The sequence below is a fragment of the Chaetodon auriga genome, chromosome 18 (genome assembly GCF_051107435.1).
Source record: "Chaetodon auriga isolate fChaAug3 chromosome 18, fChaAug3.hap1, whole genome shotgun sequence".
NCBI lineage: Eukaryota > Metazoa > Chordata > Actinopteri > Chaetodontiformes > Chaetodontidae > Chaetodon > Chaetodon auriga.
Window position 1 is genome coordinate 1,689,360 of NC_135091.1, and position 21,015 is coordinate 1,710,374.

Here is a 21,015-nt window from a genome sequence, read left to right on the forward strand (position 1 = left end):
GTTGAACTTGTTGGGTTTTTGGTAATTCCAAACGTTGTAAAAATGATAACGTGTGTGTGATGTGTACATATTAATGTCTTAATGTAAAGCAGCAGTGCTTTAAAGTCTATTCTATATCTGACTGGAAGCCAGTGTCAGGACTTCAGTTTTGGGGTTTTACGGTCAGTTTGCTTTGTTTTTCTGAGAACCCTTGCAGCTTACAATAATGCCAACTGATTCATTCATAAAGCTTTAAAGTACAATTAAGTATAATTAAGATTAAGAAGTTAAATACTGTTTCACTGTGACATGTAGTACAAGGCTGGACATAAACTCAGTGAAGGTTAATGCTGGAATCAAGAGTGTGTGCATTAGAAATATGTTCTTTTATCAAAGTTTATGATTTTATGGTGTTCCTCTAAACTGCTTACGATACATATCATGTTGTTCAGGTGTGTCTCTTCACCTCATGTAAAGTTGGAACTTAAATGCCTTTTATTTCTTAAACTCCACCCCCAGACTTTCTTAAATGGGATGAAATCTCAACCCCTCCAATGTTTAACCCAAGGTTACGCCGTACAGAGTCAGGGGGTATCTCACCTGTGAACAGATAGCACAGGTGAGGTGCACGTTGGCAGGAGTTTCACTTATTAAGATGTTGTTTCCTTGTGTAACGGCGCCTCCATGTGGATGAAAGTATAGTTCAGCTGGCATACAATCCTTTCATTCCCAACCAATTAGTGACCTTCGTGTTTTGATTATGGACCAATCAGGAGGAGGGTAGTTCAAGATTTGAAATGTCATAACAGAGCTCACTTCTTTTGTGAAAAGCTTGTATTTCTTTTCTTTTTGTTGCTTCAGTTGCTTCATTTGTGTTTTGCCTATTCTTCTTTTGATACTGTGTGATTTTAAAGCTAATGAGGCCCCAAATACAGAATAAGAACAAGAATAAGAACTTTTCCTGCAGCTGCTGCTTCACATTAACGGCATCCAATTGGTGAAGCACAGGATGGCTTTTATTGTGAAGCAGTCACAGGAAACGCAGTGCATGTGTCACCAATCGCTAACCGCCGTCGTTCATCAGAAATGTCTCTACAAACCACCCTGTCATCCTTCAACAGCAGGTCAGTTTTAAATACTGCAGGGAGGGATGAAACAAGAAGCTCCAACGAGCAGCAGGTGACAGCTGCACACCTGTCACTCCTCAGCCAGGTAAACCAACTTCCTATTCTGGAAAACTATTCAGCAGGAAACTGGATCGAGGCAGCTATGAACTGAAATCTTCAGGGAGGTGTTAATGAAAACACTTGGAGTGAAAGTTGTGGTAAAGAAAACTTTGTAATAATTTAATTCTCTAATAATTCTAACAATATAATAACTCACACATTTCAATTCCAACATCACGCGTCAGCGAGGCTCGACAAAGACGGAACAGTTCCACCTTAACACCAATCCAAGGTGGGCGATAAGAGTCCAGACTCACAGAACACTTTGAGCTGCCTCCACCATCTAAAACCACTAATCAATGGAGGCAGCTGATAAATTCACCAGCAACAAACAAACAAACAAACAACATGAATAAATAGTGAAGTCACAGAGGGAGATTAAACCGTCGCTGGATCTTTGTTGGTCGATACGTCGTTGTTGGGCAGCAGGTTGGTCAACTGCTGGTTCTTCAGAGCAACATTCTCCTTTATTCTGCAAACACAAACAAAAAATGACATTAAATATCATTTTTAAGCAAAAACAGAAAACAGCTTCTCAGATGTGAGAATTTGTTTGTCTAACATGACGGTAAACTGAATATCTTTGGGAAATTACAGCATTTTTCACCATTTTATTACATTTTGAAGTGATGAAAATAAACCTTAATCCTTGTAGCCCTGATCTAATATCACTGAGAAAAATATTACAGCATCATCAACATATGTGAGAATCTGTATGTGCATCCATGGGTTGGCCTCACAAAGAGCCTGAATTCTTCTTTTCTTCAGCGGACTCACCTGTCCGGGAACTCGATGTCATCGATGGTGTCGGGCAGCGGCACACCTCTGGTTTCAGGAAGCAGCAGCACCAGACCACCGGCCACGAAAGCCAGAATCCCTGCACAGCAGAGTCCGACAGGACGTTAAGAACACAGTCCAACAGAACATTAGTAACATGTTGGCCCTTTTTTTTTAAATATTATTAAGACCTAGAACTCTACACAAGTTTAACATAATTTATCAGCAATTTAAAATGTTCCACTTACTCGACAAAACTTATGAGATGTGTCAGTAACATTATGTACAAACCGCCCACATTCAGAGAACCTCCTCATATATTGGCTAATCTAAACTGTTCTGCAGCAGATGTTCTCACTCCATAATAAGATGAACCCACCAAAGATGATGAGTGGCAGCTCGAGCCAGATGACAGCCAGTCTGTAGAGCAGGAAGGGAGCTATGATGCCTCCGACATCACACAGAGTGGAGCAAACCGACACTCCCAGATTCCTGCAGACAGAAGATCAACCTGTTACTGTGTGCTCATGATTTCTGTCTCCATGTTTTATACCATCAGTGAGGTGTACATTTATTTTTCGAAACACTGTGACACTCAGGAGATGCATTTTCCATTTGATTTCGTGTCACTAGTCATGCTAAGTGTCAGATAATAGCTTTCATAGTCTAGTGCAGCTTCAAAGTTTAGCCTGAAGGTGTCACCAGTGGACATCTCAGAACATTAGCATGCTGATTTTAGCATGCTAAAAGTGGAAATAAATGGTATATTTGTCATTGTACATGAATCTGAGCAGGATGGAGTCGCTGGTGGAGGATCACAGAGCACATTTATAGTCAGCTAGATGCCATTTTCAAACTGCAGGTGCATCCCTGTCAGACCAACGACCCCGACGTTTGTTCAGTTGTTACCTGACAAACGTCGGGTAGAGCTCCGTGTTCACAAACACCACCATCTCAAAGGCCATGGTGATGCCCAGCCGGCCGATGCAGGCCACCACCGTCTTAAACCAGAACATGCCTGCGAGGACAGAGAGAAATTACAATCTGATTATAATCTGAACGGCTCGTTCTTCATCGCCACCTGTCCGCTGAAACTTACTCTCAGGAATGAAGGCGGTGATGAAGCACGAGGCGCCAGCTACGATGTTGGCGCTGGCGAAGGGAATACGTCTGCCGATGCGTTCAATGGTGAAGAGGATGAGGAAGGCAGCAGGGAACTCCACCAGGCCGGAGATGAGGAAGTCGATGTAGACGTTTCCTCCCAGAATGCCGAGCCTCATGATCAGACCCTGGTAGACGACAGCACTGGTGAACCTGGAGAGACAGAGGGAGAACGGTCCAGTACATGGAGAGTAGCTTCAGTTCTGCATCACTAAAACAATCCATGTGACATAGAGACGATAACGACCTACAAAAAGAACACACTCACCAGTTGTAGCTGAGAATGAATGAGTGTTTTCTCATCTTTGGAGTCCTGATCAGGTCCATGAAGGAGGCAGTGCTGGAGTCTGCGTTATCATCCGTCAGAGTCTGCAGGACCAAACACACACTTCGAGTAAAGCTGCCGATATCCATTAAAATTCTTTACCTGCTTAACAATTTGTTTTGCATTTCACAGAGAAAGTCAATATTTTACAAAAATCTTCTTTATCCTGCAAGACCACCAACATACCAAACACTACCATACTTTTCTTTCCTGGAAAAATTCTCTTGACTCCACACGGGGGAACTGAAGTGTGGCAGCAGTTGAAGTGCCGATACAGACAAATAAAAAAAACTAAACTAAAAACTGCACCTCTGTATAGATGATGTTTATACACCATGAAGCATGAAAGATGCACAAATTGAGTCAGGTGATGCAGCGTTAACAGCATCGAACACAGTCTCTGTAGCAGCAATAACGAAGTGTGTGTCTGATCCTGAACTTTATGTCACCGTAACAGATGAATGATCTGGTCTGTTTATGGCGGTCTCATCGAGCTGGACGCCGTCTGATCTGCAGTCTTAGTGTGTGTTCTTAAGCAGCAGCTACCTCGATGTTCTTGGACAGGCTCATCTTGTTCTCTTTGGCCATGGCCTCAGTGATCTCCACAGCTTTGGACTTTCTGTTTTGAGAGAGGAGCCATCGTGGAGATTCTGGGATAAACCTGCAAATACAAAACTACCATGAAGCAATGGCAAAAAGAAAACTTATACAATATTTCCCTCGTAAATGTAGTGGAGTAGAAGTATAAAGCAGCGTGAAATTCTAATGCTCAAAGTAAGAGTACCTCAAAAAGTACAGTCTTTGAGTAAATGTCCTTGCACAGAGGTGCAGTCAGCTGATTTTTTCTGCATTTTTGCATAAAAGCATAACCAGTAGCTTCTCACCAGTAGTAGGACAGGAAGAGGATGTAGGGGGCGGTGATGACGACCTGCAGCCAACGCCAGTCAGTGATGAAGTAGGCGAGCAGAGGGAGGATGAGGATGCCCACGCTGAAGAACATCTGATAAACGACTCCCACTGTGCGTCTGAACTCCACCCCCACGATCTCTGTGACTGAGACAAGAAGGTTTGACGGATCAGACGATGCTCCAGACGTGACAGAAGAAAGAAGAGGAGCGTTTCTTCATCGCCAGCTGTGAGGTTAAAGGTGGTTCTTACTCAGAACGTATCCAGCCACCCAGCCTCCCTTCACCCCGAACCCATAGAGCGTCCTGAAAACCAGTAAGGACGCGTAGTTTGGAGCCACGGCCACCAGGATTCCTGCGATCCCGTTCAACAGGTTGGACATCAGGAAGCTCATTTTCCTGCCAAACCTGAAGACAGAAGAACAAACAAGACGACGTCAGTCATTACTCAGTTTAATGAAATAATAAAAATCTTGTAGCAGCATTGTTTCATTGTCAGGCTCATGTGCTGCAGATGTAACTGCTATAAACCAAAGAGACCACAGTCAACACTTCTGTCTCAGTGTTTGTCCAAACTGAGAAAACTTAAAGTTAATGCATTTGAGTGAATCTGCACTCATCAAGCCAGACTAACCAATCAATCACAGACTTACCTGTCGGCCAGGTAGCCAATGGCAATGCTTCCAACCAGGAAACCCACGTTGAGGGTGGCCTGATACATGTCCACCAACCATCCATCTGAGCACACCAGGTCGAACTGGGACACAAACAAATCAGTCAGAACTTTCATTTCTCTCCTGAAACTCAATAAAAAACAAACAAAACTGTATTGAAGTGGGACAGGTGGTCCTTTACGAGGACCACGTGTGATGTCAACTGTCTCATGTAACCTTCCCTCCTCTCAGCTGTAACCACACAGCGTCTCCATAGAGAAGGTGTGAGGTGCTGTGGTGGCGTTTATCTGATCCCAGATCAGTTCAAACGCTGAATGGCTTTCATGAGTGAAGGGTGGCGTGACTGGAAGCCGTGTGATTCATCTACCTGTTTGTGCTGGTTTGTGGTTACTGTTAGTTAGCTAGTTCATTGCTAACTGTTGTAACTAAACTGCTTAAGTGCGAAAGTTTGTTTTGCATTTTAGCAGTTTGCTTCAGGTGCATTAACGTTACCACCTCCCACTGGACTGGACTGGACTAGGACCGACCCAAATTCACATGTAGTCCAGTTCACTGTTCGTACTGTACCTCAGTAACAAAGGACCTTCTTCCCTCATAGTCGTACTCCCAGCCGTCTTTGCAGGTCGTTGTGGGAGTTTTGTCGAGGTTCAGTTCCTGTGTGTCGCAGGTGAGTGTCGTGGCGTTCCAGTCCACCTCGTACTGCTCACAGCTGCTCTGCTGCAGCACTCCAGAGCTGTTGACCAGCGGCACCGTCAGCCTGCGACTGTCCGCCAGACTCCAGCCACACGCCTGCCTCCTCTCCACCACCGCAGGGTCCCGACACCAGTGATCAGGGGTGAAACCCTGGAACACGATGCCGACGTACACACCTGCCCAGGGCATAGACACCAAACACAGCAGGGCGAAGATTCGCTTCTGACAGCGGCCGAACTTCCCAGCTTCTTCTAAGATGTCGTCAAACGTGGTCATGGTGGCAGAGGTGTTGATTTTTTTTCGCTCTAACTTAGTGTTTCAGGGTCTGCAGGCTTTCTGGTGTGTGTGCTGAGACTCCCGCTGCAGAGTGACCACTGGCATGCCTTTCCTTTGGGCTTTTAACAGGTCAAACAGGAGCAAAGGTCCACAGAAAGACGTTGTTGCTTTAGGGGAAGTTCAGTGGAGCATTAAAACACGTTTGCTATCAGTTTTTCAGACGTCACGCCACACGTGTCACTGCGACTTGGCAGAAAGCCTCCATCGCCTGTACGGGGGTTAAAAGCACCACATGGTCTCTGGAGCTCATGAACATATGCACCCAGTGAGTGATGCTGTCAATCATTTAACCTTTACATGTAGTTTCTGGGAGTCTGTTAGAAATAAAGATCTGACTGGACTCGTTTTAAAAAAGGTGATTCTAGTCCACAAATGCACTTCAATCACTTCTATTAGATTTTCCTTTTTTGATGTAGAAGGTAAAAGGTCAATCAGCAAAGCTCAGGTTTGCATTTCTACAACTTTCAATGGTCCTAAAAGTCCACAGAAAGAGGACTTTTTCATCTTAGAGGAAGTTGTGTGACCTCAACATGTGTGTGATGACAGGTAGATGGACTTACGCAGAACACCAGGGACACCCAGGGACAATCCACGCTGACTGGTAGTCTGGAAGGGATCAGGTCCATGTCACTACACAAAGGAAGGCGCGACCTGCAGGTCTTGTATTTTGTGAGGATAAGAGGGGTCTTTGAGGCTTTTGGGGCAAGTCCAAATCAAGCCTGGAGTCATTCCAGATGAGTTCATTTTAAGTCATGTCTTGAAAAATCCAATTAAATTTGACAAATTTCATCATCCAAACAAATCCAGGTCTAGTCTTACATCCATTTAGACAAGTCCAAGTCAAGCCCAAGTCTCATGTCCTCTCAGACAAGTCCAAGCCAGATCTTAAGTCTGCATGAGTCCAAGACAGGTTCAAAGTACTTTGAGACATGTCCAAGACAAGTTCTTCAAGACCAGTCCAAGTCAAGTCTAGGGTCCTTCGAAATTGGTCAAAGTCAAGTCTAAAGCCGTTTGAGACAGGAAAGTCAGAAAAGTCCAAGTTAAGTCAGAAGCCCTTCGAGATGCATCTAAGTCAAGTCTCAAGGACTCTTAAACAGGTTCAAGTCACTCCAAGTCAGTTTCATGTGTGTGATTAAACCACATCAGTGCTAAACAGCTGATCTTATTTATTCAAATAATGCAATATTTTTTACATCAATGTTTTTTTTTTTAAATAGGAAAACAGGCAAAGAGCTGAAAAACATATCTGACAACATAACTTACACCAACTGAAACATAACAATGATCCCCCAAAGTACCGAATCATCACAGAAAACTTCTTGTGCTTTTTTCAGTCACTGATTTCTCCCATTTTGTCTGCTCCTGAATTTAACTCATGATCTGGATCAGTTCTCTGCGTCGACAAAAAAGCACAAGAATGTCAATTCGTATCTTCATAGGAAGGAGAAGGTTCAGTACAGGTCCATGCAGATGAGCCACACAAACTTTGGTGGTAAATACAGCAGAAACAGACTTTAATGCGACGATGGAAAAAGGCTTCACGAGCTGAATGGTAACACCTGGTTCTCTGAAATGAGGAGTGCTGCTGCGAAAGATGCTTTCATCCCAGTTCAAAGCTCTTCTAACAGGGCAGGAATTTAAAGAAAGCTTTCCCAACAGCTTAAGTCCACAGGTTGAACGAAGGAGAACACTTAAAATTTGCAAAAGTCTGTCCTCGATTTCATAACTTCTGCTCTGAAGAATTACACTAATTTAGCTGTTCTTTGGAAACTGGCCCTGTGTGCTCGGTGCCATCACCTCGATCTTCATGCTGTCAAAGGTTGATGATAGACTTCATAATCTCAGATCAGTGTTTTATTGATATGGTTAAAGACCTTTACAGATGGACAGATTACATGAGAAGTGAGATTTTAGAGCAGGATGAGAACAAGCTTTCAGTTCTTCTCGACTCTTGTGGATGATTTCACTCAAAAAGGCCAAAAACTGTTCGGTTTCAGTTTGTGACGTCAGGAAGGTTTGTGAGGAGCCACGATGACGGAGCCATTATGAGGGCACAGCTCAAAACTCATCCATATAAAACCCTCGTGTTTCCAACGCTAACGCCAGCTGGACATTTTTTTATCTGTGATTTTTGGCATCTTACAAAAACTTGTTTAACAAATTTTGTGTACAAAGCTTTAGAAATACCCTGAATGGTGAACCTTCTATACTGATTGATAGATTTTAGCAATGACATCACGTTTCGTTAATAACTTTAGTTTCTGTGGACTGAATACTGAGAAAACCCGAGAGTGAATCGACCGTCTTTCCCCTTCGTACCGTAATCTGTGTACATACTGGAATAAATACTCTGTTTATTTGTGATCAATCAGTACAAAAGTGTTTTAATCAATCTCCAGTTTGTTTGGCCAAGAGTAACACCTGTAAAGAGACACTTCAAAATGTCCCATTAAAATACTAACGCTGAGTATTTACTGATATACAGACATGGACGACACTGCAACTAATGATTATTTTCATCAGCGGCTGATCTATTGATCACTTTGATGAATCAATTTACTTTTCAAAGTGCTTATCCAGAGTTTTCAATCAGGGGAAACTGGACTCAGCTGGAGAAGCTTGAAAAAGTTTGACAAACCAAATAAAAAGGCATCTTTTGAGAAGTTATTTACCAAATGTCAAACATTCAGACGTCACCTCGGAGCTCGTCAGCTTGTGATGGGCACTTTTCACCGTTTTCTGGCATTTGATAATATATTTAACTAACTGAAAAAACAGCAGATCTACTGAATGATGGAAATAAATGTTGCAGCCTTGAAAAACACTTGATATGTTCGGAACTGGTGGAGAAATTACAGCACGTTCACTTCAAATTACAGCAGCTAAAGTTCGCTTTGTTTCAACTACACCGAGCACTTTTTAATTTCACCCAGTCGGCGTACTCATTCAGCAAACCAAAAGACACCGACGTCACGACGAGCTGCAGGGCTGGAAGCAAAGCGAAGAGCCTGCGAGCGAGTTCAGAGCGTGCAGGCTTCATATGAGCCTGAACACTGCAATGAGTTTGGGTTCAGAAAGAGGGCCAACGTCTTTAAAAATAACAACCTTTCCAAAATGTCTCTGCCTGCATCCTCGTTTCCGCTTCACTTTCTTTTGTCTTACATGCTTTTGGATAAAAAGGGCTGATTTCGGCACTACAAAAACTTGGCTTTACCGAGTTAAAATCTCACTTTTTATGCAGCAACATCCATAATCACAAACCTGAACTCCAAAAACTGAGCCTTTAATGTTAGAGAGCGTGCAAACTTCCACACATTAGTGCCAGCAGAGGCTGAAGAAATATGGCTTTGGCGAGCAGGGGGTGGGGGGTGGGGGGGCTTCAAATCCGACACGACCTAAACCGACGTCTCACCTTGAACCTGCGTCCTCCTCGACCGTCCATTCACACTTAAGGCCGCCTCTGTTTCCACACAGATCAGAGATGCATCCAGATAATCAGCTCAGACGGCCATTTAAATAATCCTAAAAACAAATGTGGCAGCAATTCACCGGTGAAGACAGCGAGAGGACAAAACGTCCACGTTACAGAACATCATCATCTATGTACAAAGTCTCTGATCAAAACAAGACAGAAATCAACCCGGACACGATTCATCGATGACAACGCAAAGTAAATCCATCATCAGGAAGGCATTTCTTTTCCAGGGAAAGAGAGAGAAAAGATCTGCTCTTATAGCAACTGTAAACAGCAAGGAAAGCCGAACGGGCGTCTTCATTCCCTTTAGAGACAACACAAGCCGACACCTTCGCCGCCCACGACCACAGGACTCCCCTCTGCGCTCTGCGGTCGCTGTTCTTCTCCCAAAATCTGCTAAATTGTTTCACCGCTGAGCTACCTGACTGTTCACCTGCAACGAGGCATGTTCCTGCCAGCTAATCAGTGCTACGATAAAGTGCTAAAGCAACGGCACAGCTTCCTTTCAAAGACTTCATTTAAGATCTCACTGAGACGCCTCATTGCAGAGTCAGCAGGACGGGAAAGACGCCGTTTGAGCCTCTGGGGCTGAGTTAGAGCGTCTCACGGGCTCTGTTTTAGATCAACGCCACAATGACAGTGAAGCAAATTAGTACATTTCAGAACTACGATGGAAAACGTGAGAAGGCTGGTCAGAAAACGACCCGCGGGACATTTTAAATAATCGGCTATCAATAAATAAGAAAGCGTGTGCTAACGTGGACAGTCTGCAGACGGAGGAGTGGAGGAGTCTGAGGAGGCCGGGTGGAGGTGCAGATCCGAAACAGACCAACGCCTCCTGCGTCCACGGCGTGTTGTTGCTATGACGGAGACATTCACTGAGAGAAGAGTTCAGATTGGAGGGCGGAGGAGCAGGAAGGAGGAAGGGACATCACACCCTGAGGAGGTCCTCGTCGCTGTCATCCTCATCCCGTTTCCTATTGGCTGCCGTGCTGTTAAGGCCCGAGGAGCGAGGTCTGCCGCTCTTCCTCTTCCTGTCCGACTCCTCCAGGAGGCCGACCAGGTCCTCGTCGCTCTCCTCCTGAAACGAGACTCCCGTGAGGCTCTGAGCGCAGGTAACGCCCGGACTGACGCCGGAGGCGGCACTCACCTGAAGGAAGGCACTGCGATGGGCCGTCGACTGCCGGGACAGCCCGGAGGATTTGACCACTCGCACCCCCGGGACGCTCAGCACCTCGTCCTCGCTGTCGTCGTCCTGGTCCTCCAGCGAGAACGAGCGCAGGCCGTCCGTGTTCACCCGCTTGGTCGTGATGTGACCGTTGCCATGATGACTCCTGCCCCGCTGGGAGGATGAGGAAGAGGACGCCGGAGGGGCTTCAAGCTCTTCCATCAGCCACTCCATCTCCTCTTCACCCCCTTCTTCATCCATGTTGACCTGAGGACCAGAAGAGTTCACTGAAGTAGAAGTACTACAGTATCTTATCAGCAACATGAACTTAAAGTACTCATGTCAACACATCTGGAGATACGAGCTTTTCAACCGACCTTTGAGTACTTATAGGAGACTTGGTTTCCTCTCCTGCAGCAGCCTGCGACCTTCTGGATCACCAGCTCTCTGTTAGGAGACGACAGCGAGGAAGACAGACGATCAACAAAGTCCTTTCAACAATTACAAACACGCCTTGGAGCTTCCTCTGCCGGCGTCTCACCTCCTCTCCCTCTTGTGGAGCAGCAGCCCCAGCAGACAGACGGTCAGACCCACCAGCAGGACGGTGAGCATCACCCCCACCGCCTGACTGCGCCTGGACAGAGTCTTACTGCTGTCCTCGTCCTCCAACCTCGTGTCAGCGGTTCTGCAAAGCGATGACCAACAAGCACGCAGATCTGTCATTTCTTCGATGTACTGGGATTAGAAGCTGAAGTCCGGGCGTTTGTGCGTGGAGGCGTTTACTCACGTGAGGCGACACACGGCGTTGGTGTGCCACACAAACAGGTACTGGCATTCGTCCGTCTCCAGCATGAACTCGGGGATGCCGACGCCTGCCGAGGGGCTGCAGTGGAACATGATGGTGGATGACACCGTTTTGGTCTTCACCCGCCCACAGGCTGACTCAGAGGGCACCATCACATCCAGGTTTCCTCCTGATGGAGCAGAGGTCAGTGACACGTCCTTAAGGCTAATTATCTAAAACATCACCTTTAAGGCAAAAGCTTAGCAGCGCTGAACTGATGTCAGCAGTGAACTTGTTTGGCTGCGATTAAACCACTTAATTCATCAGAGCAGACAGGAAGACAACCTGATTCTGGGGCACCAACCATCAAATACCTTTAATGTAGTACTTGGCGTTGCTGGAGGAGCCAATCCTGCGTCTGTAAGACCCGTTGAGTTTGACCTGACAGATGTTGGCACCAACGCAGGAGGGCAGCGAGTCGTTGGTGATGCCGGACAGCTGGATGTGGTAGATGTAGCGGTCGCCGTTGGGACGGATGTCTCCAGATGCCTCATGGTGGCTGAGAGGAGGAGGAGGAGGAAGAGGTTAAACGGGTTTAGAACAGAGACGTGAGATGTTTGTTAGCAGGCGGCGAGATTCAGACGCTGCAAGCTCGTGTTACCTGAAGTAGAGCGCTCCCAGACTGAGGCTGGCGCCAGTCTCAGGAAGCTGGATCGTCCCGTTCACCACAAGCACCTCATGCTGCTTCACCGCACACGCCGAGCGAGTCTCCCAGCCAATCAGAAACTCGCACGATGCTTCGTCGACACTGCTCGCACGGACACATGAGAAGCCACGTTTCAGACCGCTTTCAACAAATCAACTTTAAAACAAAGAGCTGATACATGCTGTGAAACCGGCACTTCACGAAAAGACAAATGACACATTAAGGGACAATTAAACAAAGTTCTGATGCGTTTAGTAAACAACCCTCAGAAAGCAGATTTCACAGATCAATGAGCACTTTGAGGTCATCAGTATAAACCATCTGTACTGACTGCAGACAATCTGACTGACCCGTGACCGTGAATAACATTAAGTCTGCTGAGAGGTGAGAAATGTTTTGCAACACGCCTGAAATGACGCTGCGACAGGAGAAAGATTAACTTGAAAGACAAACAGTCCTCTGTCATTAACTGGCAGCTAGACGTGCTGTGCTGGAGGGTGAGCGAGTGGCGTTGCAGAGTGAGGATTACAGCATCGCGTTTAGTAAAGAAAACAAAACCACGAGTGTGAACGTTGCAGCTTGTCAACACGTCCAAAGCTGTGTTTCATTTTTCTCCACGTCCCCCTTTAAAGTCTGTCCTCGTTCACTTTGACTGTACATGAAAATAACAACTCAAAGCTTTCCTTTAGATCAATCCGAGTAAGAGCTGAGTAACAGCAGCTGTGTGTTACCTGACGAGTGCTGGGTGTCCAACGGTGGAGCCGCAGCTCAGCTGGATCACGGTTTTGGCCTTCACGCCGTGACCGCAGACATCGTCTCCGGCTGAGTAGGAGACGGAGATCTTTCCACCTGCAGAAGGAGTTTGACGCTGATGTGAAGAGCGTCCCAACACTGAACAAGAATACTGCTTTCATTGTTAACCCTCAGAACAGCAGACACACTGGAGCGAGTGCGGCCTGGTGACCCACCTGCGTGGCTCATTTTCTGGGTGTAGACTCGACCCAGGACCTGGACCTTTCCTGCGGCTGAGCGTCGGCACACGGTCGCTCCGTCCGGACAGCCCGGCAGTCCGCCGTGGATGCCCTGACACAGGTTGATGAAGTACCTGAGGACGCAGAGACAGAAAGAATGTCAGATCTGAACGAGCCCGCGGCTCACATGACGGGTCGAGCGCTTCAGACGGCCTCGCACAAATATTTCACTTATGCGATTTATGTAAAGCAGATTCCTCCTCCTCCTCCTCCTGCTCTTCTTCTTCTTCTTGTGTCGATTGTGAAGCAGGAAAAATTACCATGGCCGCAATGTTTGCTTTGTTCATTTGTTAGTCTCCTCTCACCTTTCTAGACTGAGGATAAAAGAAGAGCGTGATGCATAAATATGGAAATGAACCTCTGAGACGTGCAAACAGAGCCAGACTTACGAGTCTCCGCCGTGGCTGAACTTCCACGGCTCGGTGAGCGAGGACAGCGCTCGCAGGTCGAAGGTCTGATGCTGGCTGACCAGCTTACATTCCATCTTCCTCGGGGGGCAAACGGCGCTGGTCCGCCACTGAAAGGTGGCCGAACACCCGGCCGTCTCTGAGAGCAGCTGAGGGAAGCCGTGGCCGGCGGACTGGTCGCAGGTGAACAAGATGGACGACTGACGCTTACCAGAAGCTGGAAGAGAGGAAAATGAGTTGTTTTGTATTTTCTGATTCCAGTGTTGTCAAAGTGGACACCTGACGCAGGTAAACATGGAGGTGAAGGTCCCAGCAGATCTTATGAATGCATCTTCATCCTGCCTGTCTGATCACGCGCTTCATCTCACCTGCACCACAGAAGCCCCACTTCCTGTCTGTGTCGTAGTTGGCGGTGGTGGCACACCACTTCCTGCCGTCTGTCCTCCCGTCCGTGGTGCACTCTGTGTACGACTTGTCCATGAGGGTGAAGGGGAAAACGCACGCCTCGTTGCCGTCTGTCACTGGAGCACAGACGGGACATAAACTGCTCGTTCTCCAGTTACCGTAATCATCTCTCTACTTCTCATTATTCCTCTTATAAGTCTGACTCCACAACAGTTGGGACGGCGGTTGCAGACGTACCTGGCGGGCAGAGGTCTCCTCCGCCGTACTGCATCAGCACGGCCTGATCGTCATGTTTGAAGTCCATCGTCATGGCTTTGCTGATGCCGAACGACAGTGCCGACTTCTCTGAACCAGAACCAGACACCCGGCAAACTGCGCTGCTCTTACAGTCCGGATCAGCCACTGAGCTGCAGACGTTGATGTAGTAGGTGCTCGAGCCGACTGGGACCTAAAACACAGAAGCTTCACTTTATTACAGTTTTAACGGGGAGGGGCAGAGACCTGCAGTCTGCAGAGAAACACTGAACAAACAGGAAGCAGATTTAAGATGAAGAGAATATTCAAAGGCGGAGACGTGGAGCTCACCTGGACTTCACCGGAGAGGCTCGACAGGTCGAAGGTGAACTGGAGCTGGAAGTCGGTGAGCTGGCAGCCGCTGGTGTTGGTGGCGTCCGGACAGACGAGAGGCGTCGCCCATTCGAACAGATACACGCATCCCTGCAGCCTCAGCATCTGAGGAGAGCCCTGGATAGAGACGGACAGTCAGCGCTCTGTTCAGACATAAAACCTCAGAGACGTCGCCGTCGCTGCGAGCAGGGACTGACCAGCTCCAGGCCTCGCTGGCAGGAGAAGACGATGGTGGACGTGTAGTTCTGCTCAGGGTCGGCGGCACACAGGGTGGAGCTGCTGTAAGTGATGGACACCTCCTTCGTTACGCTGTTGATCTGAGGGCCGCTGGTGGTCCGGCCGATGTCCTTCAAGAGGCAGCAACATCATCATCATCATCATCATCATCATCATCATCGTATATTTTAGTCATTCAATATCGTCGCTCTTTAAGTTTTTGCCGTTTGACATTTTTGTTTCTTTAATCCCAAACTGATTATTGCGTAATCATTAAAGATCAGAGGACATTTCACACGTTGGCCAATCAGAAAAGTTCATTTCCTCCCTGATCTTACAGATTCACTAATCTATGTTGTAGTTATTTCAGATTAAACGTGTTCACGGCGCTGAATGTAAATGTAGTGGGGGGTGGGGGTCTCACCACAGGAGGTCCGTCATCAGGATCCATACAGACAGCGGCTCCGGGGGGGCAGCTGACCCCGGGGATGGGGTTCAGAGGCTGACAGATGTTGATGTAGAAGTCTGGGGATTCATCACTTTGCTCCACCGCCTCATCTGAAAGACAAACATGGCGACGGTGAATCTGAACGAACGCTGCGCCACAGAAACGACGACTGCGGGTCGTCACGCGTCTGTACCTGCTGCTGTGTAATATCCGCTGACGTGAATCAGAGGAGTCAGGTCTACCAGAGCACCCCCGTTCTGGACTGAACACTTCACCTGAAAGATTCGAAGCAAATTGTCCACATGTTACCAACTGCAATTCAAAGGTCGCTTTGCCAACAGGATCCATCGCTGTGTGGAACATCTTGATGTCCCCAGCGTGACATCAATAAACCTTTGTCTTATCTTAAAACACTGAGAAGTAACACGGAGGCTCAGAAACACCAAATCCAGTTATTGTGATCATATACGAAGTTTTTTTTCTACTGATCTTCTAAATGCACCTGAGTGATGAGAATCATTTTGGATCAATGCAGCTCAGACTTTAAAGCTTCTTTTCTGTCCATTTGTTATCCTCGAGGACTCTGAAGAAGCATCTGCAGACTGAAGTTCAATTTGTGCTGTGAAATTATCAATTTGGTGCCATTTTGTGAAGGAACGCTCCATAAATTTTCACTTCGATGTGCAGAAAAAGCTGTTTATGTGACGGCCATGTTTGCTGACACGTTCGCGAGGCTGTTTTATCGTCAGAGCTCAGGTTTGATTTCACTGACTGCTGAAAACACACTCACACGTTCCCTCTGCACACAAACCTTTCCTTAAATCTGACCTGGCTGAACTCTGACTCCATGAAACAGGCTGATTTAACTCACCCACAGACACACGATGACACTTACCGGCTGTTCGCAGACCAGCGGCGTGTGGAAAGAGAAGAAGTGTGTGCAGGTCTCAGCGTTGGAGTAGGTGAGGACCGGCTCCGGAGGGGCTGAGCCCATGTTAGGTGGTCTACATGAACACAATGCAAACATCCAGGACATTAACATCTACATTCAGTGTCAACGTGACAAACACATTTCTGTTTTTAAGTCCAGGTGGATGACAAAATGTTCCATTACTGCTCCAGTGAAGACGAGGACGTACCTGCAGATGAAGGTGATGATGGTGTTGTGTTTGAGGGCGGGGTTTGCAGCGCAGGGACTTCCTCCTTCGTACGTCAGCTCCAGAACGTGATCCTTGTATGACAGTCTGCTGCTCACCTGCCCGCCGCTCACCGCAGTGGAGGCGTCCTTGATGCACACGGCTGCAACACAAAACACACACAGGTGTGTCAGAGAGCAGACTCGAAGTACCTGTAGTATTTGTACACAGCGAGTACGAGCCAAGGCGTCGGTCAGGATGAGGTTTGTGTGTTTGATGAGCAGAGCTGAAGCTGCATCTGAGGGATTCTTCTTAACGTAAAATACGTCTGAGTGTGTGGTTTTGATGGACAGAGATGAGTTTTGGAGAGAAAGTTTAAAAAGAGGATTAGCGTCAGGTGACGTTTGGTGGTTTTGTTCGTCTCACGGGTTTCAGTGACACTGGAAGGTGAAGCCACGAGTCAGTGAGCAAGTGATTAGATTCAGCATTGATTTTTTGATGATTGATGATTTTCAATTTTGCAGAATAAGCAGATGTTGAAGGTTTCATCAGGAGCTCGTGCATTCATGCCGGTCATATCTGTCCCATCACTGTATCTTAATACATGTCTCTAAACATCCCATAATTCTAATTCAGACGTGTTGTGCAGGTCAGCGCTCCCTCTGCGCCTCCCAGCTTACTGTGCAACATCTCCTACAGTCCAGGTGAGAGACCAGTCAATAATTTGAGAAGTGGTGGAAGTTCTGGTCTCTTATTACCTTCCCAGCAAGTCCTCAGTGTTTCATCAACCACGAACGTCCAAGCGAGACTAAACAGTAACCAGCAGAGACGTGAATGAATCCTGAACGAATCCCTCTGTGTTACATAATCTGATCTGATCTCAACCATGTGCACATCTTCTGTTAACTGAGACCTGACCAAGTCTAACTCATGAAACTGAAGCAAACGTCTAACTGACTCAAACACAAAGCTAGCGTCAATGCTAGCGTTAGCCGTGTACGTACCGGTCCCAGGGCTGCAGCCAGCGTTGTTCACGTTCCCACAGATGTTCATGCGGAACATCTTCCTTTGCTCCTGACCGTCGTACACGGTGTAGCCTCCTTCCTTTCTCAGCGAATTCAGATCAAACAGATGACCTGCAGGAGAGGACGTTAACGAGGCTCGTCAAGGGAGAAGCGGGTTGTTATGAAAGCCTGTCATTTCTGCAGTTTGATGATTTGATTGGCTGACCTGTGGCGGGGTTGGTGACCCTGCAGTCGTCGTGTTGGGTGCTGTTCAGGGGGCAGGCAGTGGCGGTTAACCAGAGGAACGTGTACACGCAGTCCTCGATGGCGGAGATCAGAGTCGGCCGCGAGTCCTGGAAGAATGAACAAGAACGTTATTTTATTCAAAGCACACCTGCTCTTACTCTGCTCTGATGTTCTTAACACAAGAACAGCAGAAAAACATAAAAAAAGTCAACAAATATGAGGCCACAGGAAGTGAACTCAGGAGCTAAACCAGGAACTAAGATGAGGCAAATCAGAGCCACAGAGGTCGAGTGAAGAACAGCCGCTCACACGATGAGAGACTCGTTCTGTGGTTTGACTGCTGCTGACTCGGATGTCTGAGTTGTATTGATGGAAAGGAGAAATACAGAAGAGGAAACTGGCGATCTGCTGATGTGTTTGAGGTTTTTTTTCGTAACAAAGAGTTTCACTTCTCTCCTTCACTGACTTCATTCTCCCATCATTCACTCCCTCTGTCTTTTTGTTTCTAACGAACATCATCAAACGTCCACTCCGCTCGTCCTGATGCTCTCACTGAGTACGTGTCCCTCACCACTTTGTCTCTGTCGCACTTGAAGCGGATGATGGTGCTCCTGTTGCGTCCTCTGTCGTTGGGACAGGCCTGGCCGCTGGTGTACTGCAGCTTCAGGACAGTTTTGTCCCACGTGGGACCAGACTCCACCTGCCCCAGACTCACATACTCATCTCCGACCTTCAGACAGGACGCTGCACTGGAGGGACACTTCCACGAGCCTGTGGACGGCGAGCAGAGGCTCAGCTGTGGACTGTCTAAAGAAAGTTCATGTTGGATGCTGCAGTGTGTTGGCATGAGCAAACCCACCTCCCTGCTGCACCAGCGACCTGCAGACGTTGATGTAAAACTGTTTGGTTGTGTCGTCTGTGGACGCCTCCACCAGCCAGTTTCTGGACTCCAAAGCCAGAGGAGAGAGGTCGTACGAGTGGCCCTGTCCATCGCTGAGGACACAGCAGACAAAAGAGAAAATTCATCTGTGTTCAAGGTCTGTGCAGCTTGTTTCTGTCAGCGATGGTCACAGATTTGTCAGTGTTGTCTGGTCAAATACCAGCAGAGAACAACATCTAAAAAACTGATTTATGAGCCCCGTTTATGACTCAACAATAAGCCTTTTCTGAGCCCCTGCAATCACTCGAAGAGAAGAGCAGAAACAACTTCAAATCAAATCTGGGAAACATTTATTTTGGCAGAATGCTGCACATTCTGCTCTTGTATTTCTTTCATTAATAGAAAGATCCTTGAAAAATTCCCATTTAAGATGTCAAAGAGAAAGAGAATGAGGAACTCTGAGGCCTCCAATTACAACAAAGCTTTCCAGAAATACATATCAAGTATTGAATCTATTCACTTAAAACTGAAAAGCTTTTGCCACATTCAAAAAGAAACAGCGTCTTTGTCCTGTTAGCTGTGCTGCTCCTCTTTATAACAACAGCGTTGTTCACAGTATTTTGATGAATCCCTGAAATGAATTTAAGCTGCTGCTCTGATCAACTATCCAACCTAAAACTACGCAGGCGTGAAGCAGACAGCTGAAGAACACTTTCAGGAAATGAGAAACACTGGATGAGAAGTCTGCATAAACAAACGGAGGAAGAGGAGAAGCGGCGAGAGGAGGATGACATATGGGAGGTGGCGGAGGGTCGTTACTTGTAGGAGCAGCTGGAGGTTTTGACGGGGATGCAGGCCAGAGCGGTGGGCCAGCTGAACAGGTAGGTGCAGTCTGGAGTCTCCTTGATAAACTCTGGCACTCCCTGAGCAAGTGAAGCAACACAAGACACAGTTAGCCACCGTCGCTGAAGAGCTGGGATGAGCCTGGCTCGTTCGTACGTTCAATTCAGGCTTTCAACAACTTCAGTCACCGATAATCATCCCCAGCAGCTCCACAAATGCTGCAAAGACTGTGACATTCAGGCAGCTTTGCAGCATCTGTCTGATGCTTTCGAGTGAAGCAAACTACAAAAATCAAACTTTTAGGAGCAAATTTCCCTCAAGGTCAAATCACCAGTCAGTCTGCCAGATTATTTTGCACAGGCTAATTAGATTTTTTGACTCTCAGTCCATTAAAGGCCAATAAGAGCTGCAGGATCAGCTGGTTTTCTGTGTTTGTGTGAAACTCACAGGTTTCCTGTCAGGGTGGCAGGAGAAGTAGATCTCTGTGGATCTGTTGTAGATCCGGTGGCAGGTATCTCCATCAGTGTAGTTCAGGATGAGCTGATCTCCCACATAACTCAGGACGTGGTTTGCCATTCCTGCGCACACGCACACAGATTCATACGCACAGAGTTTAATCAAACATCAGCGTGTTCGGGTGGTTTTGGTCGGCTGTTGCAGGTCCGTACCTCCAATCTTCTGGTTGTTTCCGTCCACCTGGCAGGAGGCGACAGCGTCGGCGCCTTTGTGGGTGCAGATGCCTCTCTGCAGACCCTCGCAGACCGACAGGTGGTAGATGTACTTATCGCTCCTGACGGGGTAATCTTTACCCTTCAGAGAGCTCAGGTCAAACTCGTAGCCACTCCTGGGGTCACGAACCCGGCAGTCAGTACCTGGGAGGACGAGTTTGGGCAGTGAGTCTCGTCTCTCCTTCATCGTGGTTTAATAAATATACGTGATGAAGTGAAATTTTCATCACGGCCTCAGTAACTGGCCTCCACAGCCTCACACACACACACACACACAGTTTTACCTTTAGACTTCCTGATGGGACAGGCCTCGGACGTCCTCCAGATGAACACATACTCACAGCCGTCTTTACGGTCAAACATGGGGGAGCCCTGGAAACCAGACAGGCACAAAGAAATTTCAGTCTGATCCAAGTTTCATTTGTCTTTCACATGAATGACCGGAAAGGTTTTTTGTACTTCAAGTCGACCGTGGTCTGCTTTACAGGTATAACTTCAGTGTTTGTGCGCTGGCCTCTGAGCGATAACATCCTGTGTAAACACAGACGGAGCACAGCCGTGCTGCTCATCGTGATAGAAAGCTCCTGTGGAGACGCTGCTGGTGACACTGGGAGGCGGCTGTAACACTCACGGGGTTGTCGTCGCACTGGAGGATGATGCGTGTGGAGTGGTGGGATGTGGAACCGCACCGGTCTCCGTTCTGGTACACGATGCTGATGGAGCCGTCCTCCGCCGCCTGAGGGCTGGACTGGACGTATCCCAGGTTGTAACTCTTTCCACCAATCAGACCACAAGCGCCCAAAGGACCCACTGGAGAGAAGAAGAAGAAAATGCT

The 21,015-nt window shown here is 47.3% G+C and overlaps 2 protein-coding genes across 2 annotated transcripts in view; both read right to left on the reverse strand.

Annotated features, from left to right (window-relative positions):
- Nucleotides 1–1,583: 1,583 nt before the first annotated feature.
- Nucleotides 1,584–6,016, reverse strand: LOC143336238 (solute carrier family 22 member 2-like). Its single transcript, XM_076756255.1, has 11 exons — nucleotides 5,615–6,016; nucleotides 5,027–5,130; nucleotides 4,627–4,781; nucleotides 4,353–4,521; nucleotides 4,015–4,129; nucleotides 3,412–3,512; nucleotides 3,082–3,296; nucleotides 2,892–3,000; nucleotides 2,362–2,474; nucleotides 1,983–2,082; nucleotides 1,584–1,677 (listed from the first exon to the last, which is right to left on the reverse strand). The coding sequence occupies exons 1-11, from the start codon at nucleotides 6,014–6,016 to the stop codon at nucleotides 1,584–1,586; spliced, it is 1,677 nt and encodes a 558-aa protein (XP_076612370.1).
- Nucleotides 6,017–7,225: 1,209 nt separating this feature from the next.
- igf2r (insulin-like growth factor 2 receptor) overlaps nucleotides 7,226–21,015 on the reverse strand; it is a 29,378-nt gene continuing 15,588 nt past the window's right edge. The window contains exons 25-51 of the mRNA XM_076756093.1: nucleotides 20,812–20,990; nucleotides 20,465–20,552; nucleotides 20,121–20,324; nucleotides 19,900–20,030; nucleotides 19,429–19,532; nucleotides 18,589–18,722; nucleotides 18,301–18,500; nucleotides 17,710–17,836; nucleotides 17,484–17,615; nucleotides 16,483–16,642; nucleotides 16,239–16,347; nucleotides 15,537–15,618; nucleotides 15,320–15,453; nucleotides 14,877–15,026; nucleotides 14,638–14,796; nucleotides 14,290–14,500; nucleotides 14,016–14,168; nucleotides 13,630–13,864; nucleotides 13,178–13,314; nucleotides 12,941–13,058; nucleotides 12,165–12,311; nucleotides 11,878–12,062; nucleotides 11,507–11,693; nucleotides 11,261–11,404; nucleotides 11,097–11,166; nucleotides 10,702–10,986; nucleotides 7,226–10,632 (exon numbers count right to left, since the gene is read on the reverse strand). Coding sequence (XP_076612208.1) covers nucleotides 10,483–10,632; nucleotides 10,702–10,986; nucleotides 11,097–11,166; nucleotides 11,261–11,404; nucleotides 11,507–11,693; nucleotides 11,878–12,062; nucleotides 12,165–12,311; nucleotides 12,941–13,058; nucleotides 13,178–13,314; nucleotides 13,630–13,864; nucleotides 14,016–14,168; nucleotides 14,290–14,500; nucleotides 14,638–14,796; nucleotides 14,877–15,026; nucleotides 15,320–15,453; nucleotides 15,537–15,618; nucleotides 16,239–16,347; nucleotides 16,483–16,642; nucleotides 17,484–17,615; nucleotides 17,710–17,836; nucleotides 18,301–18,500; nucleotides 18,589–18,722; nucleotides 19,429–19,532; nucleotides 19,900–20,030; nucleotides 20,121–20,324; nucleotides 20,465–20,552; nucleotides 20,812–20,990 — 4,115 coding nt within the window. The 3' untranslated portion in view covers nucleotides 7,226–10,482. The remainder of the gene's footprint in view (nucleotides 10,633–10,701; nucleotides 10,987–11,096; nucleotides 11,167–11,260; nucleotides 11,405–11,506; nucleotides 11,694–11,877; nucleotides 12,063–12,164; nucleotides 12,312–12,940; nucleotides 13,059–13,177; nucleotides 13,315–13,629; nucleotides 13,865–14,015; nucleotides 14,169–14,289; nucleotides 14,501–14,637; nucleotides 14,797–14,876; nucleotides 15,027–15,319; nucleotides 15,454–15,536; nucleotides 15,619–16,238; nucleotides 16,348–16,482; nucleotides 16,643–17,483; nucleotides 17,616–17,709; nucleotides 17,837–18,300; nucleotides 18,501–18,588; nucleotides 18,723–19,428; nucleotides 19,533–19,899; nucleotides 20,031–20,120; nucleotides 20,325–20,464; nucleotides 20,553–20,811; nucleotides 20,991–21,015) is intronic.